This window comes from Mustelus asterias, chromosome 12, assembly GCF_964213995.1.
Source record: "Mustelus asterias chromosome 12, sMusAst1.hap1.1, whole genome shotgun sequence".
NCBI lineage: Eukaryota > Metazoa > Chordata > Chondrichthyes > Carcharhiniformes > Triakidae > Mustelus > Mustelus asterias.
This window is the reverse complement of record NC_135812.1, coordinates 4,357,515-4,374,380: the sequence shown is the minus strand read 5'-3', so window position 1 is coordinate 4,374,380 and position 16,866 is coordinate 4,357,515. Positions and strand designations below refer to the sequence as shown.

The window sequence follows — 16,866 nt, the reverse complement described above, 5'->3', positions numbered from 1 at the left end:
TGTGGAAAAGTGTGAGGTTATGCACTTTGGAAGGAGGAATGGAGGCATAGACTATTTTCTAAATGGGGAAATGCTTAGGAAATCAGAAACACAAAGGTACTTGGGAGTCCTTGTTCAAGATTCTCTCAAGGTTAACGTGCAGGTTCAGTCAGCAGCTAGGAAAGCAAATGCAATGTTAGCATTCATGTCGAGAGGGCTAGAATACAAGAGCAGGGATGTATTTCTGAGGCTGTATAAGGCTCTGGTCAGATCCCATTTGGAGTATTGTGAGCAGTTTTAGGCCCTGTATCTAAGGAAGGATGTGCTGGCCTTGGAAAGGATCCAGAGAAGGTTCACATGAATGATCCCTGGAAAGAAGAGCTTGTCGTATGAGGAACGGTTGAGGACTCTGGGTCTGTACTCGTTGGAGTTTAGAAGGATGAGGGGGGATCTTATTGAAACTTACAGGATACTGCGAGGCTTGGATGCAGTGGACGTGGAAAGGATGTTTCCACTAGTAGGAAAAACTAGAACCAGAGGGCACAAGCTCAGACTAAAGGGACGATCCTTTAAAACAGAGATGAGGAGGAATTTCTTCAGCCAGAGAGTCTGTGGATCTATGGAACTCTTTGCCGCAGAAGGCTGTGGAGGCCAGGTCATTGAATGTCTTTAAGACAGAGATAGATAGGTCCCTGATTAATAAGGGGATCAGGCGTTATGGGGAAAAGGCAGGAGAATGGGATGAGAAAAATATCAGCCATGATTGAATGGCGGAGCAGATTTGATGGGCCGAGTGGCCTAATTCCGCTCCTATGTCTTATGGTCTACTGTTGTTGCGGAGCGTTTTCACACCTTTGTTCTATTCAAGCCAGACTTCAGATGTTTTCACCAGGAACAAGATCTATTGCAGCTGTCCCTAATACCCGTACGCATGTTGGAAGATTGCATGAAATACTGGGTGACTGTTTTGCAGAACACCTTCACTCAGCCCACAAGCATGACCCCAACCTTCCTGTTGCTTGCCATTTTAACTCAGCATCTTGCTCTCATGCCCACATGTCTGTCCTTGACCTATTGCAAAGCTCCAGTGAAGCCGAACGCAGGCTGGAGGAACAACACCTCATCTTCAATTAGACACATTACAGCCTTCAAGACGCAATAACACTGAGCATAACAACTTCAGATGTAACCTTTCTCCTCCATATTAACCGATTTTTTATATATCCCAAACATTTTTTGCCCCAAAAAGTTCGCCCTCCTCCACTCCACCGGGCTATCTGTCACTTGTTCTTAACTTTTGCTACATCTTTGTTGCAATCTTTTCTAGTTCATGCTAATCACTGACCTTCAACTGTGTTCCAGCCTTTCCATCTCCTCTTATACAGTATATCATCGAACACATTTCTCCCCCTCTTTAGTTCTGAAGAAGAATCATCCGGACTTGAAACGTTGGGCAGGATTTTACAGCCTCGCTCGGGCGAGACCAGAAATTCCCACCCGAGGTCAACGGAGATTTCTGTTGTTGGACCCTTGCCCACTCCGATTCCGTGGTGGACGAGGTGGTAGAATTCTGGCCGTTAATTCTGTTTTCCACTCTACAGAAGATGCCAGATCTGCTGAGTTTGTCCAGCATTCTCGGCTTTTGTTATAAGCTATCTTGAGTTAGATATTCATCGACAGCCCTGCATCGTTGTTGGATCAATATTCCGGGATTCCCTACCTATCACCATTGTGGTAGCACCATTACAAGGCGTGTAATGGTTCAAGGGCCACCTTCTTCAGACCAATTGGCATGGCAACAAATGCTGGCCTTATAGTACCCACAATCAAAGAACAAATAACAAAAAAAAATAATCTGTCTCCACCCCATCCTTTCCTACATCGATCACAAGAATAATTGACATATGGCTTTGAGAACCTTCCTAAACACGTATAATGTGTTCACATCTGCGGTCCATAGAACCATTTCTTCTCGTTGATGGCTACTAATAATCCCAAACCAAATCAGTCTGCCCAGCCATAATCCAATTCCAAAAGAACAGAACTTCACATAACAAGATTTACAAATATTGCAACATCGTTTAAAAACACTTTTAGAGTTTATATAGCCTTGGTACATACTTGTGACAAAGAACTTTTTAGTGAAGGTACAGCTGTCGAAGGTGGCAATCTTCTCCTGTAACACAACTACCAAAACCCTGAGAACGAAAGAAAAGAACAATCAGGAAATAATTTTTACTCCATTTTTCCCTATCATTGCTGCAAGTAAATATTTCAAATTGAACGTGGGGAGCAGCACAATGTTTATCACATTGTTAGGAAACCAAAGGTAGTTTTAAGTGATTTATATTTGTATGGATAAACATTAGGCATCAGATATAGTTTTAGGTGGGTTTAATTTAATATTTATGTTAGATTCATGCTGGACAAAGGTGCTTGTACATGTGGGAGCTGGTTAAATTCCACTTGTGATGCTATTGTGCTTACAGGGAGCTACAGCGTGAAAAATACATTTTGATGCTTTGCAACTAGAGGCTCTTGTAAGAAAAAAAAAGCTTTTCCTTTATTCTTGGTTTTAACTGGAAGCCAGAGCAGTTGGTGGCAGGCAGCTAGAGAGGGAACATCTCTCTCAGCTTTGTTGGAAGAAAAGCTGTACAATGGGATAAAGCAAGCTCCAAAGGAACTAAAGTTCGAGCGTTCTGGAATCCTGGAAATAGAACAGGATACTATTCATGGGCATCCCAGACAAAGCTGAGAAGGAGTTGATTGATGAGAATGCGAGAGAAAGATCTCTAAGGTAATCCTAAAGTTTAGAATGTCTTACTACTGTCTGGGAAACAAATTTTAAAGTAATTGGGAAGAGTATATTAGCTGGATATTAGAATTAGTGTAACAGTGGAAGTCAAGCCAAAGAAATCCTAAAAAGGATTGGTGAAAAACCTGGAGTGGATTCACTGGTAGAAATGGAACAGAAGCTCTGTTCAAAAGCGTCCTTTGGAAAACATGGAGTGAAGTTCAGGAGGCATCCTGCTAATGGGAAGCTATATTATGAGAGAAGGTTTTAAAGCGTGCTTGTTTTGGGAGTGGAGTTTGGAAGCTCTCACATAACAATCATCTGGGGGATTCTGAGGAGAAATCCACAGAACTCACTTGGGTTCAGAGAGGAGTGTGTATCTGCCTACAGCAGATGTGCTTTCAAAGAGAACTTTGTGTGTTTAAAAGACCATTGAGATTCAATTATAGTGTGTCATCCGTGTTAATCTTAAAATCTGCATGTATTTGTTAAGCCAAGGAGGGAGTAAAAGAGTATTGTATTATTACCCATTTCTTTCATGTTTATTAAATATTTTGCTTTGTTGTTAAAACCAATTAGTGATTAATGTGACTCTGTTCCTCAACATTTGATAAAAAGAAGTTACGGTGACAAGGAAATACACCTATGAAAGGTCTGACACTCCAAAGTTTTGAAGAACAAAAGGACCTTGGCGTGTTTGCCCATAGATCTCTGAAGGTGGAAAGGCTGGTTGATAGTGTGGTGTAAAAGATATGTGGCACACTCGCCTTTATCAATCGGGATATAGATTTCAAAACCAGAGAGGTCATGATGGAGGTGCACAGAATTTTGGTGAGGTCACAGCTGGAGTACTGTGTGCATTTCTGGTCGCCACATTACAGGAAGGACATGATCGCACTGGAAGGAGTGCAGAGGAAATTCACCAGGATGCTGCCTGGGTTGGAACACTTAAGTGATAAAGAGAGGTAGGATCGGCTTGGGTTGTTTTCTCTGGAGCAGAGAAGACTGAGAGGCGACCTGATTGGGGTGTTCAAGATCGTGAGGGGCATGGACAGGGTGGATAGAGAGCAGCTGTTCCCCTTAGTTGAAGGATCAGTTATGAGGGGACACAAATTAAAAGTGAGGGGGGGGGGTAGAAGGTTTAGCGGCGATTTGAGGAAAAATGTTTTTACCCAGAGGGTGGCGACGGTCTGGAATGCACTGCCTGGGAGAGTGGTGGAGGCAGGATGCTTCACATTGTTTAAAAAATAGCTGCCCTCCATAATGTTGCAAGCCCAGGCCAAATGGTGGGGATTACACGTACTGTGGCATGAACCCAAGATCCCGGTTGAGGCCGTCCTCATACATACTCCCATAACATTCAAAGCTATGAACCAACTGCTGGCAAGTGGGATTAGGTGGGCAGGTCAGGACCTTTTATGCACCGGTGCAGACTCAATGGGCCAAAGGGCCTCTTCTGCACTGTAGTATTCTGTGATTCTTTTGAGCTTGGGTTCCATTTTGGGATCTTCTCATCCAGTTACAAAATCAGCTGGGATCATAACAACACCAACATTTAAAACCAGCAATAAGATTGTAATGGGTGGGGGAGTGGGTGTGCAATGTGCTGCTATAAATCAATAGCTATGAAAAGAGAGATGGAATGATTCCCATTGAGGGACTGCCATGTAGGTTTACCACATTTTGTATGAGGCATTAAACAGCATTTTCACTACGCCTCCCTTCTCACGGTGCTATAGTGGCGCAGTAGTTAGAACTGCTGCCTCACAGTGCCAGGGACCGGATTCAATTCCAGCCTTGGGTGACTGTGTGGAGTTTGCACATTCTCCTTGTGTCTGCGTGGGTTTCCTCCCACATTGCAAAGATGTGCAGGTTAGGTTGATTGGCCATGATAAATTGCCCCTTAGTGTCAGGGGGATTAGGAGAGTAAATATGTGGGGTTACAGAGCAGGTCGGTGCAGGCTTGATGGGCAAAATGGCCTCCTTCTTCACTGTAGGGATTCTATGATTCTAGTGAATGTAAAAAATCCCAATACACAATTTTAAAGAACAGCAGAAATGTTTGCCCCAGTGTCCTGGCCAACAATGATCCTGTAAGCAGCGTCAAGAAAGACAGATTATCTGTTCATTGTCACATTGTTGTTTGTGTAAGCCTGCTGGGTGTAAATAGGCATCACGTTTCCTACATCACAACTACACTTCAAAAATATTCCATTTCCTGTGAGTCACTTTAAGATAGTGAAAGGTGCTATAATAATGCAAATCCATCTGTTTTCTCCCCATAACAATGAAAAAGAACCACATGGAAAACTTAGTGTGATTATAATGAAGGATCTGAATAAAAATGTGACAACAGGCTGGGAACCAGTGGAGGAGAAATTATAACAGCCAGGTCTTGAAGGACTATTGGCTAGTGTGGGTAAGGTGACTGACCTATCCAGCCGATCACAAAATCACTACAGTGCAGAAGGAGGCCATTCGGTCCATCAAGTCTGCACCGGCTCTCCGAAGAGCATCTTACCCAGGCCCACTCCCCCACCCTATCTCCATAGCCCCATGCATTTTACCATAGCTAATCCACCTAACCTACACATCTTTGGACATTCAGGGGCAATTTAGCATGGCCAATCAACCTAACCCACACATCTTTGGACTATGGGAGGAAACCGGAGCACCCGGAGGAAACCCACGCAGACAGGGGGTAAATGTGCAAATTCCACACAGACAGTCATCCAAGGCCGGAATTGAACCCTGCGGCAGCAGTGCTATCCACTGGGCCACCGTGTTGCCCATGACATCTGGTGGCATAATCTTATTTTCTGCCAACATGAAGGAACACAGATTCATTTTGGGATTCTGCACACAAATATTTCCCAATCTCAAATGAGCCACTTAGATGAGTAATACATTAGTGATGACGCAGTCTGTCACAGCTGGACAGGGAGAAAATATTTAAGAAATAAGGATTACAGGAGGATGGAATATGAATAGTGCTGAAAATGGAGACATGTTGCCGAAGCTTTTCATCTTACACTATTTTACCATTTTGATTCTAAGTGTTGGGTGGACTTGAAACTGGGAGTGTTTCAGATCCGACTTTTAGACCCAGGCGCCCCCATACACACACTGCCTGAAAAAATATCAGCAATTCTGAATCGTGCTGCAGAAGCCGATGGGCAGGACTTAACGCGTCCAAAATCGTGCAGCTCCGATCGGCACCTCCAACTGCGCATGCGCAGAAAAGAAATTATAGAATGCAGCTCCCCTGCCACATCTCTCCCGGGCCTCATCCTGGCCCCCACAGACATTGCCCCCCCCCCCCCAACATTACTGATCCCCTTATTCCCCCGCCCCCCACCGATCTCAGGCAGAGTGGCAGCGACCCCCTCCCGCCCACACACAATCTCAAGCAGGCAGCCGTCGGATGCTAGGCACCTACCTCCTCACTTACTGGAGCACCCGAAACGGACTTTTATGGAGTATGTCCGTTTCGCACCGATTCCAAACAGGCGAACGCGGTGGTAAAGGGGAACTGCTGGTAAAGTTGGGCGTGCAGCCCATTAAGTCAATTTAAATGCATGCAAATATATTTAAATGGCCGTCATGCCCGTTTCAGGCGCGGTCCTGATCGCGGCCATTTTTGGGCCATGGTAAAGGGGGAACAGGCGCGGAGGTGGGCACGGATCGTGCTACTCGCCTCATACCCGACTTTACCAAATTTTCATGCCCGAAAACTGGCGCAACGCGATGGTAAAATCGGTCCCGTCAGGACAAATGTAAGAATACCAAATTTCAAATAATCATAACAAGTTCAAATAATCATAACAAGGGCGGCACGGTAGCACAGTGGTTAGCACTGCTGCTTCACAGCTCCAGGGACCTGGATTCGATTCCCGGCTTGGGTCACTGTCTGTGTGGAGTTTGCACATTCTCCTCGTGTCTGCGTGGGTTTCCTCCGGGTGCTCCGGTTTCCTCCCACAGTCCAAAGATGTGCAGGTTAGGTTGATTGGCCATGCTAAAATTGCCCTTAGTATCCTGAGATGAGTAGGTTAGAGGGATTAGTGGGTAAATGTGTAGGGATATGGGGGTAGGGCCTGGGTGGGATTGTGGTCGGTGCAGACTCGATGGGCCGAATGGCCTCTTTCTGTACTGTAGGGATTCTATGATTCTATGAACAAGTTATACTACAAGATGCTGATTGGCTGGCAAATCAATTCAGTTTGACGAGGCAAACAATGTTCTTGCATTTATCCTGATGAGTGCAAGATTGAAAACTTTGGCAACATGTTTCTCTTTTCAGCAAACAGGAAGCTGATTAGTTTCCTTTCGGCCTCACCAGAAGAGCACTAGAACTTGTAGATGACTGACATCATGTCAACACCAATTCTACCATGGAATACTCATACTCTCATCCATTTCATTCGTCTCAATGGCTTGATATTCCATTTGACACCCTTTTTTAAATTTGTTCTGGAAATGTGGACTATGCTGAGGTTTGCAGCCTATCCCTAAGTTTTGGGACAAGGGTAGTGGTGTGCTTTGCTTTAAACAGCTACAGTCTTTTGCCATTAGATCCCTTACTGACGTTTGGTACAGAATTCCAGGATTTCGACACCGCAACAATGAAGAAATGTCAATACACGTCCACGAGAACACAGTGTGTGAAATTAAAAACATGCAGCAATAAACTCACTATACAAACAAAAATGACAATGTTTCCCAAGTTAAAGTACTTCATCACAAAGTCAAAGACAAACAAATTAAATGAAACAACAAGTTAATTTGTACAGCACATATTCAGCCAAGTTGGACTCTTGAAATGGATACTGATGTTTTAAAGACTCAAGTATTTGCTTTGACTTCCATTTTGCAGGATTCACACAACAATCTGAACAAATTGCTCTACTGAAGCAGAGGGAGGAACAGGGAGTGAATTCTAAAGATGAAGGTGGGACCAAAACATTAATGTGCTCGCTCTTCTGTGGTAAAGATCGCAGCACAAGGTCAAAGGAGACTTGGTGAGAGACAGCAATGTATACTTTAGAAAGTATATACTGAAGCCAGCATAGACTTGATGGACTGAATGGCTCCTTCTGTGCTGCAAATAACTCTACTCATGGTTCTATGAACCCACAATGTGCCAGTGGGCGAGGGAATAGATAAAGGGTCGTGTGGTTTGATAGCCCAGCCTAGGAAATAATCTATTTGGAATAATGTTGAACTTTCTGTGCAAAATTGCTATCCAGGCAAGTGGTGAATATCCCATCACACTCCTGACATAAGCCTTATTGATACTGGAGAAGCTCTGAAAGGTCGTGGGTAAGTCAGCCATCATGTAATACCCAGCCTCTATCCTCCTCCTAGTCAGGGGATCATGTGTATGTAGAGTTCTACAACAATGGGTATTTTTGTAAAGGAAACTGCCTGTAAAAATGATCAGTGGAGCCATGTGATTTAGAGGAGTGTGAGAAAGCAAGAATCAGCTACGGCACACATTCCAAGTAATAGTCAGCTATTCTCTGCTCCTTTCTTTTATTTCTGATCTAATTTTTCCCTGTTACCATCATGGAGAATATTGAATTGCTTCCAGAAATTTCTGTGCTAATTTCAATGCCAATTGGTCCTCAAAGCATGTTTCTAATGCCATAGATGCTGGTCCAGATAGTAATTTAGTTTTGGCCAGTACACTAACTGCACTTTCTAGGTCAACTATCTGCACATGCCGAGTGATTTCCTTAACTTTCTCCAATTGGTCATCTCTACCCCTAACATAAACCTAATTATTTCATCTATTTGTTTCCAACTTTCTTGATCCTTCTCTTTTCCTTTTTGGTTTCAAAAACATCTGTGTCCCTCCATCTCTTTCACTCATTATCTCTCCTTCATTCTTGGCTACCTGGTTCTCCTGTTAATGTTGTTACTTCCCTGAATTCTACCTCAGAGTACACAGTGGCAGCCAGAATCCAAATTGGTGTGTGATGGTTAGAGTGAGTCTTGTCCTGTCTAGCCTCTTGGATGGACGTATCAAATCCCATGGCCCAGTGACTAGGCCAGTATTTCTCCCTCATCCATCATTAAACAGATTATCGCATTGCTGTTTGTGAGAACTTGCTGGGTGCAAACTGGCTGCTGCATTTCCTACATTACAAGTGAAGGAAGATGCATAAGTCTTTCATTGGGTATGAAGGGCTTTGGGCCATCCTAAATTTCTGAAAGGTGTTACGAATTGCAAGTTCTTTCCATTCTCCCTGTCATCAACTGAATTATTTAGCCTCCAGACTCACTCTCCCCATCTCACACCAACTTAGGTTATGGCTCAGTATAATGAGGTCGCTACATTCATAAAAGAGTTGAAGGTAGAATAAAAACAAATAGTGAAAGGTTATACATAGATAAAATAATGAAAATGAAAGAGCTTAAGGGGAAGTTTTTCACGCAGAGAGTGCTGGGTGCCTGGAACGCGTTGCCAGAGGAGGTGGTGGAAGCAGGCACATTAGCAACATTTAAGAGGCATCTGGATGGGTACATGGAGAGGGAAGGAATAGAGGGATATGGACCGAGTAAGGGCAGCAGGTTTTTCTTTTGTTTAGATAGGGCATCATGATCAGCATAGGCTTGGAGGGCTGAAGGGCCTGTTCCTGTGCTGTACTTTCCTTTGATAAGATAATTGAATTAAAAACTCAAAAAGAATGAAAATTCAAATAAAAGAGATGGACAGAGATGGACAATGAGAGAGAAGATAAGAAATTTCGAGCAGGAACTTTACTGAAAACATTTCAGAGGTGATGGATTGTTTTGAAGTGAAGGGCAATATAATCCTGTAATTAGAGTTTCCAGTACTGAATGTAATTCACATTTAGTCCTGGAAACGCTGTGATTGCTCAAACAAAATTACTTCCATACAGCATAATTAAATGTACCACAGTTCAAAACAAATGCTTTGGAAAATGAGGGATCAGAAATTTTAATCTCTGCCCCAAATATCTTGGAAGGAGCAGCTCTCCGAAAGCTTGTGATTCCAAATAAACCTGTTGGACTTTAACCTGGTGTTATGCGACTTCAAATATCTGAAGAAACTAAATACAATGAGGTTGAGTATCCAAGTATAATGTCTTAAAAAGACAAACTCCAAAAGAATTCAGGAGCATTTGAACAAATTGACTGCGGGTACAGTTTAAATATTCAATTTATCTTTACCTGTGGTAAATGGAATCTCATTAAAGGCATGCTATTGTGGATGAAGATAAAACACATTCAGGATTAGGGTGTGCAAACAAACAAAAAAAATTCCAAATGGGTGATCAAACAATCCAAAGTCAACCAGAGAAACCAAACCTTTCATATTCTACTCGGAGAAAGGCAGTTGGAATAAATGGATGAATAATGGAATATGCAGAAAGGGAGAGGCAAAGAAAAACCTGAAAATTGACACATGCCGGATAATTTACACAACTGCAAGACATCCTTCTAACACAGTATGTAATTATCAGAGAAGAAATGGGAGCTCCAAAGGATATGAACAGCATCGGAAGTCAGGATGAACATAAAGCATATAAAGTGCTTAATATATACTCAACAATTACTTTCTTCAACTGTTTAACAGGAAAGATATTCAAGAAAGGTTCACAATTATATAGTGCCTATCACAACTTATGGACATCCCAAAATGGCTTTTGAAGTGCATTCACTGCTGTAATGTCAGCTAACATGGCAACTGGTTTGTACACTGCAAGGTTCCACAAAGAGAAACTGGTTCATTTTTTAAGTGCTCCTGACCTGGACTCCAGTTTAGACGTGGGGTAAAGTGGAACTCTTTTAGAATAATGCCATGAGATATGTTTTATGTCCATCTGAGATGGCAGAAGAGGCCCTCGTTTAGCATCTCAGGGCTGAAAGATAGTACCACGACAGTGCAGGACAGTACTTCAACAATTGTACTGGTGTGTCAGCCTAGATTATGTGCCAAAGTTTCTGGGGTAAGACGTGAATTTACCACCTTCCAACTCAGATGTAAGAGTGGTACCCATCACACCACAATTTGCACTGTGTGCCAGCAGCATGCTTCCCATAGTAACTGAGACTCAGAAGAATGGAGGGTGACAGTTGGAACGTAGGATTGGAGGGCATTGCAGGGATTGTATGGAGCAAGTTCCAATGTTTCATAAATGTGGATGATAATTTTGAAATCAATGAAATGGAGAATTAAGTGCTAGTGGAAGTCTATGAAGGTCGCAGTGATAGATGAGCAGGACTTTGTGACAGATTGGATGCAGTTACAGGTCTGGATAAATTGTGATTATGGAATGTGGATGCTGACGAGAATCCCTTTCAAGGGATCGGGCACGGAGGTAGTTGGACATCTGAAGAGATGCAAATTTGATATCTTGGGGAGTTAAGGATTAGCAATCAAACATCCTTGTGTTGTGATTTTAATTATATAATTCACATGGTTTAGTTTTTGGGAAATTAAATTTTTTAAACACAAGGTAAATGGAAACACCTGGTTGAGAATCTGCCAAACAAATCTAAACTAAATGCAAACTAAAAGATGGCCTGCGCTTATGTTAGTACGGTCAGGGTTAGAAGTGGGAAAACCCTAAACAATGTGGACCCCGCTCTGAAGGGATGTTTACAGTTATCTCCATAAGGAGTTCAAGTTATTCATGTAATTCCCAGATCAAAGAGTTCCAAAGGCAGCTTGTAAATAATGGGTCTCTCAATGGAACCAAAAGATGGCTGTTATCGCCAAAGGGGAGATAAATTATTCCTGTGGTTCACAAAATCAAAAGATTTTTTTGAAGATAAAAGACAGCTAACTTGCATTTCTGTTGGGAACATCCCAGATATGCCACATTGCAATGGAAATAGGTTAGAAAGAGGGTACTCATTTGTTATGGGTTTTTATCTGTGTGTTTTCTCACAGAATCAGGCAGTCGATTTAGGGGCAACTTTGAAATAAGCAGTTAGACCATCTGCCAAGAGCTGAAAAGCAACTGTGGAACCAAGAGCAGAGATCCAGGAATCAAGGGTGTTTCTTATTTTTAATCACTGCATTGGAATAAGAGGCCCTTGCTTCAGCTAAGGAGCCCATATTTGTGAGGTCTAGAAAGAGAGCTAAATGGTCACCTTAGCGAATTTCATTGGAAGGATCCCAAGAAATCTCATACCTCAGAGAATAGCTGGAAAAATGAGGAGAATTAAAGTGAATTACAGAAAGCTGTGGCACATCTTGATTTGGTTCCAGGAGACATGAATGAACTCTCAAGAATTTGAAATGTACAAGGGAACTTTCGGTTGGAAGTAAAAAGTAGAATGGGATTTAAAACTAAGGTAATTACTGATGCGCGATTAATTCACTCGGGAGGCTGGATCGTACCCGGGAAATAAAGGCTTTTATTAGCAACAAGAATGGAGCATACTGCGTAACAATACAATCCCAGACTAAAGGGTCACTAGGAAGTGCAGTGACCTTTATACTCCTATAGGAAGGCGGAGCCAACCGGAATGTACCACAGAACAATACCAACAGGTGGAACACCCCAACCCTAACCTCAACAGTAACAAGAGTAACATATGTACAAGTACCCATAGTGATAACCATCTATGGTTCAGTACCCATAGTGGTAACCATCTATGGTTCACCACAATTACAAAATATAGTGTTACTTTAATAGTGTTTGTTTTGTTTAACTCTTATGCAGTAAAGATTTTTGTTTAAAATATGAAGTTTTGCGGCAATGTTCCTTCAGTTAATAACTGGGAGTTTGAATTTCTTTTAAACTGTTACCAACCAATATGGACATCACAACACGTGGGGTAACAGGTTTCCTAATGTACACAGGTAGCTTTGAATTGTTATGACAGTAATGCATAACTTGTCTTCTGGTTGGAAAAGTGCCCCGTGCAAGGGAACACATGACAGAAATTATGCCAGCCATGGATATTTAAAGTATAACTCCGGGTAATAACCATGGATAAAGAGATCCATTAACTATTGTATAGAAACGGTTAATAAAGCTTGTTCTTCAAAGAGGATGAGATCGGTTAGGTCAGGAAGTCTGATGTGAGAGATGTAACTTTGGAACTGAAGCACCAGTGACCTATGTCACTTTCTCACTATCCTGGAAATCAAACCCCTGAATTACCTTTTTGCAAAATTTCCAACCTGCACAGCTTGTCGGCTGACCCTACGTGAGCAGTGAATCGGCACAATCTGCTCTGCTAGGCTGCAGTATCAGAATTCCAGGGCTAAGTCTGTAAATGTTACACTTCACATTGCCTTTCATTCTATTAAATATGGGAATTGTGGCTTGGCAACACAATGTGGAAAAGAACATAGTTTTAGTGACACCAAGTGGTAGAAGCAGTTTAAAGGCTATGTTCTTTATATAAGCCTAAACTGACATGATTTCAAAAAAAGTTCCTTAACATCTTAAAAATATGGAAATGATGTGATACACAGTCATCGACCTTTTGTTCCCAGATTAAATCAAGGGATTGTTAAAAATATACACTTTTGTTTTCAACAGCATGTTGAACTGTTGGAAAATGTGCATGTGGAGGTGTTGGATGTAGAAACTACCTGGCTCAGCAGTAATTTCCATGTGGGGGAATAGCCTGCCAACATTCATTAACTTGGCTAACACATGAAGAATGGACACGAACAAAGTATGGAGGAGAACTGTCACCATCTATGGAAATGAACTTTAGCAAGTTTTAACTCATTTAGGATTGGGGAAAGGGAGCTTTAAATGGTAGGGAAAAACTGTTTTTATAAAGACACTTAATGAAGTGCCGAATTAACATACCACGGACAAAGAGAATTCTGCTGGATTACTGCTGAAACTTATTCTTTGTTCATCACTTTCTTCTCACACACACTCTGATGATTCAGCAATGTGGAATAGCATTCTATTGCTGTTATTCATGGTTGCTCTACATTGGTTGGCTGTAAAGATTATTCAGATTCCTAGACATCCCCCCCCCCCTCAACTTCTTCACTGGCCATTTCAACACCATTTACGCAAAAATGTGTCTCTGATTTTTTTTTTACTTTTCTAAAATTTGAACCTTCTGAGTACATTTACCTGTTTACTATTCCACCAGAACAGCCCCATCTCTATCAACCCTCATGATAATCTTTCAAAATGTTTCGCAAATCCCACTAGTTAGTCCGGGATAAATCCCATGTTTCGCGAGTTTACTTGCTTTGAGTACTTTCAGCTTGACTTCAATCTCATGTTTCATGCCATACGTATTTTAGATAGGGCATGAGTTCACATGTTCCCTTATGAATAGATGACAACCATTCTGAATAGTTCATACTCGTGTGCTTTCAAGCCCTCTGATTTCCACCTTTTAAGGTTCTCACCTCTTTAGTGACTGATCTCTTTTGCTACTTTAGCAGTGAAAGAAATGTTTCGTGCTTTTGCCCTGCCGCTAGGTCTCCCTGTACCTCTCTAATTACTCTCGATGTTTGTGCTTGTACATGCATCGCAGTGGACCCCCTTCTTCTTTATCCTTACAAGATTTGTAGAGGTTAAACAACTCATCTGAAAGACAGTGCAACCCTCCCTCAGTACTGCACTTAAATATCTGCCAAGATCTTTAAATTCAAGTCTTTTGAGCTGGACTTGAATCTTTGGCCTTCTGAGACAGAGGCAAAGAGTACAAATAACTCAGTCACGGCTGAGGACAAGGGCAATCAAGAGAGCAGTGCCGTTCAAGACAGCCCAATTTGGAAACAAAATGTCAGGGCACCTAATTGTATATGTGAAGAGCCTAACGCTTGCTTCAGGCATATTTGCTGGACGCTTCGTTTTGCCTTTACCAATATGGTAAGCGATGTAACTCCAGAGCATAATCAGCACTAATGCCCTAACTACCACTGTGGATGCTTTGGTGCCCATTTTGTGCCTGAAAAACAGATGCAGCATCACTGAACTTCTAGGCCAAAGATTCCATCAGCAATTCGGAAGGTTCAAGAAAAGGTCAGTCGCAACTGCTCATGGAAAAGTTAAATCAAGCAGCTTATATTTCAAACCACAGGCAACAGTGATAGAATCATGCTTTAGATATACGCTGCAGTTTTATAATGTAAATGCAAAAGCCCCACTGACATTTATGGGCCCCACCAAAACACATCCTAGTATTAACATTTTTAATGACATTATGTTTAAAACAGAAAAACCGCAGATAAATATTTTGAAAACCATTGAAAAATGGTTTAAGAAAGGGAAAAACGTGCCATTATAAAGTCATTAGCTGTATCATCTCTTAAGGTTTAGCCTGAATGCCAAAGAAGAATGAAAAGATTTCTTACTCATAACATCTCATAGCACGTTTCAGATCTCTCCTTACCTTTTGTTGCAATGCAGCTCATAGATGGGAGTTTTGAACTGGATGGACTTGACCATTTCGCCACTTCGAAGGGAGTAGAGATCCACACAGCAGTAGGGTGGGCTGGTGACAAAGAGAAACAAAGGAAGTAACACATAAACACGCTGAACTGGTTTAAAGACTAAGGAAATTTGGCATGTCAGCAGCAAGTCTCACCAACTTTTACAGATGCACCATAGAAAGCATTCTTTCTGGTTGTATCACAGCTTGGTATGGCTCCTGCTCTGCCCAAGACTGTAAAAGGTCGTGAATGCAGCCCAATCCATCACGCAAACCAGCCTCCCATCCATTGACTCTGTCTACACTTCCCGCTGCCTCGGCAAAGCAGCCATTATAATTAAGGACCCCACGCACCCCGGACATTCTCTCTTCCACCTTCTTCCGTTGGGAAAAAGATACAAAGGTCTGTGGTCACGTACCAACCGACTCAAGAACAGCTCCTTCCCTGCTGCTGTCAGACTTTTGAATGGACTTACTTTGCATTAAGTTGATCTTTCTCTACACCCTAGCTATGGCTGTAACACTACATTCTGCACTCTCTCGTTTCGTTCTCAATGAACAGTATGCTTTGTTTGTATAGCACGCAAGAAACAATACTTTTCACTGTACGTTAATACATATGACAATAATAAATAAATCAACAGAAATCAAAAAAGCAGAGACTAAATTACCCTCAGCTTTATTATAGAAATCCTAGAAACCCTACAGTGCAGAAGGAGGCCATTCGGCCCATCGAGTCTGCACCGACCACAATCCCACCCAGGCCCTACCCCCACACATTTACCCGCTAATCCCTCTAACCTATGCATCTCAGGACTCTAAGGGACAATTTTTAACCTGGCCAATCAACCTAACCCGCACATCTTTGGACTGTGGGAGGAAACCGGAGCACCCGGAGGAAACCCACGCAGACACGGGGAGAACGTGCAAACTCCACACAGACAGTGACCCAAGCCGGGAATCGAACCCGGGACCCTGGAGCTGTGAAGCAGCAGTGCTAACCACTGTGCTACCGTGCTGCCCTGGGTTATCAAACCTATATAGGTTATCAAACCTATATTATGAGCCCGCTTTTGACTGCAACTGTCTATTGCAAAGGATATGCTTGTTGATTCAGTGCTTGTTTAACAGTTTATGCGCTGTGACTGTAAAATACACACATTGACAAGTTTCCTTGTAAGATTTTAAAAAGAAAAGCGCATAATATTTACTTTACTTAACATATCTGCGTTGATTCTTTTTTTATTCATCCATAGGACATGGGCATCACAGGCTGGTCCATCCTTAGTTGTCCGAGGGCAGTTGAGAGTCAACCACATTGTTGTGGCTCTGGAGTCACATATAGGCCAGACAAGATTAAGGACAGCAGATTTCCTTCCCTAAAGAACATTCGTGAACCAGATGGGTTTTTCCGACAATCGACAATGGTTTCATGGTCATCAGTAGATTCGTAATTCCAGATTTTTTTTATTGAATTCAAACTGCACCATCTACCATGGCGGGATTAGAATCCGGGTCCTCAGAACATTAGTTTCTGGATTAATAGTCTTGCGATAATACCACTATCCCATCGCCTCCTCAGTGTTTTAAACACTGCCTGCAGTGAATGGGTGGTCAAACAATAGGCAGGGCTTGAGTTTACAGGCTGGGTGGAGAGAGAGTGTGTATCCGTTCAAGAGTTTTGTTCTTTCGGC

The 16,866-nt window shown here is 42.3% G+C and overlaps 2 protein-coding genes across 7 annotated transcripts in view; both read right to left on the bottom strand.

Annotated features, from left to right (window-relative positions):
* eral1 (Era-like 12S mitochondrial rRNA chaperone 1) overlaps positions 1–16,866 on the bottom strand; it is a 682,619-nt gene that overhangs the window by 218,352 nt on the left and 447,401 nt on the right. The gene's annotated exons all lie outside the window — the stretch shown is intronic.
* bcas3 (BCAS3 microtubule associated cell migration factor) overlaps positions 1–16,866 on the bottom strand; it is a 915,564-nt gene that overhangs the window by 747,731 nt on the left and 150,967 nt on the right. For all 5 annotated transcript variants that reach the window (XR_013499066.1, XM_078224612.1, XM_078224615.1 and 2 more), the window contains exons 8-9: positions 15,134–15,235; positions 2,101–2,177 (exon numbers count right to left, since the gene is read on the bottom strand). Coding sequence is in view for 4 of the 5 variants with exons in the window: in XM_078224612.1 (XP_078080738.1) it covers positions 2,101–2,177; positions 15,134–15,235 (179 nt within the window). In the remaining variant the exon portion in view is untranslated. The remainder of the gene's footprint in view (positions 1–2,100; positions 2,178–15,133; positions 15,236–16,866) is intronic.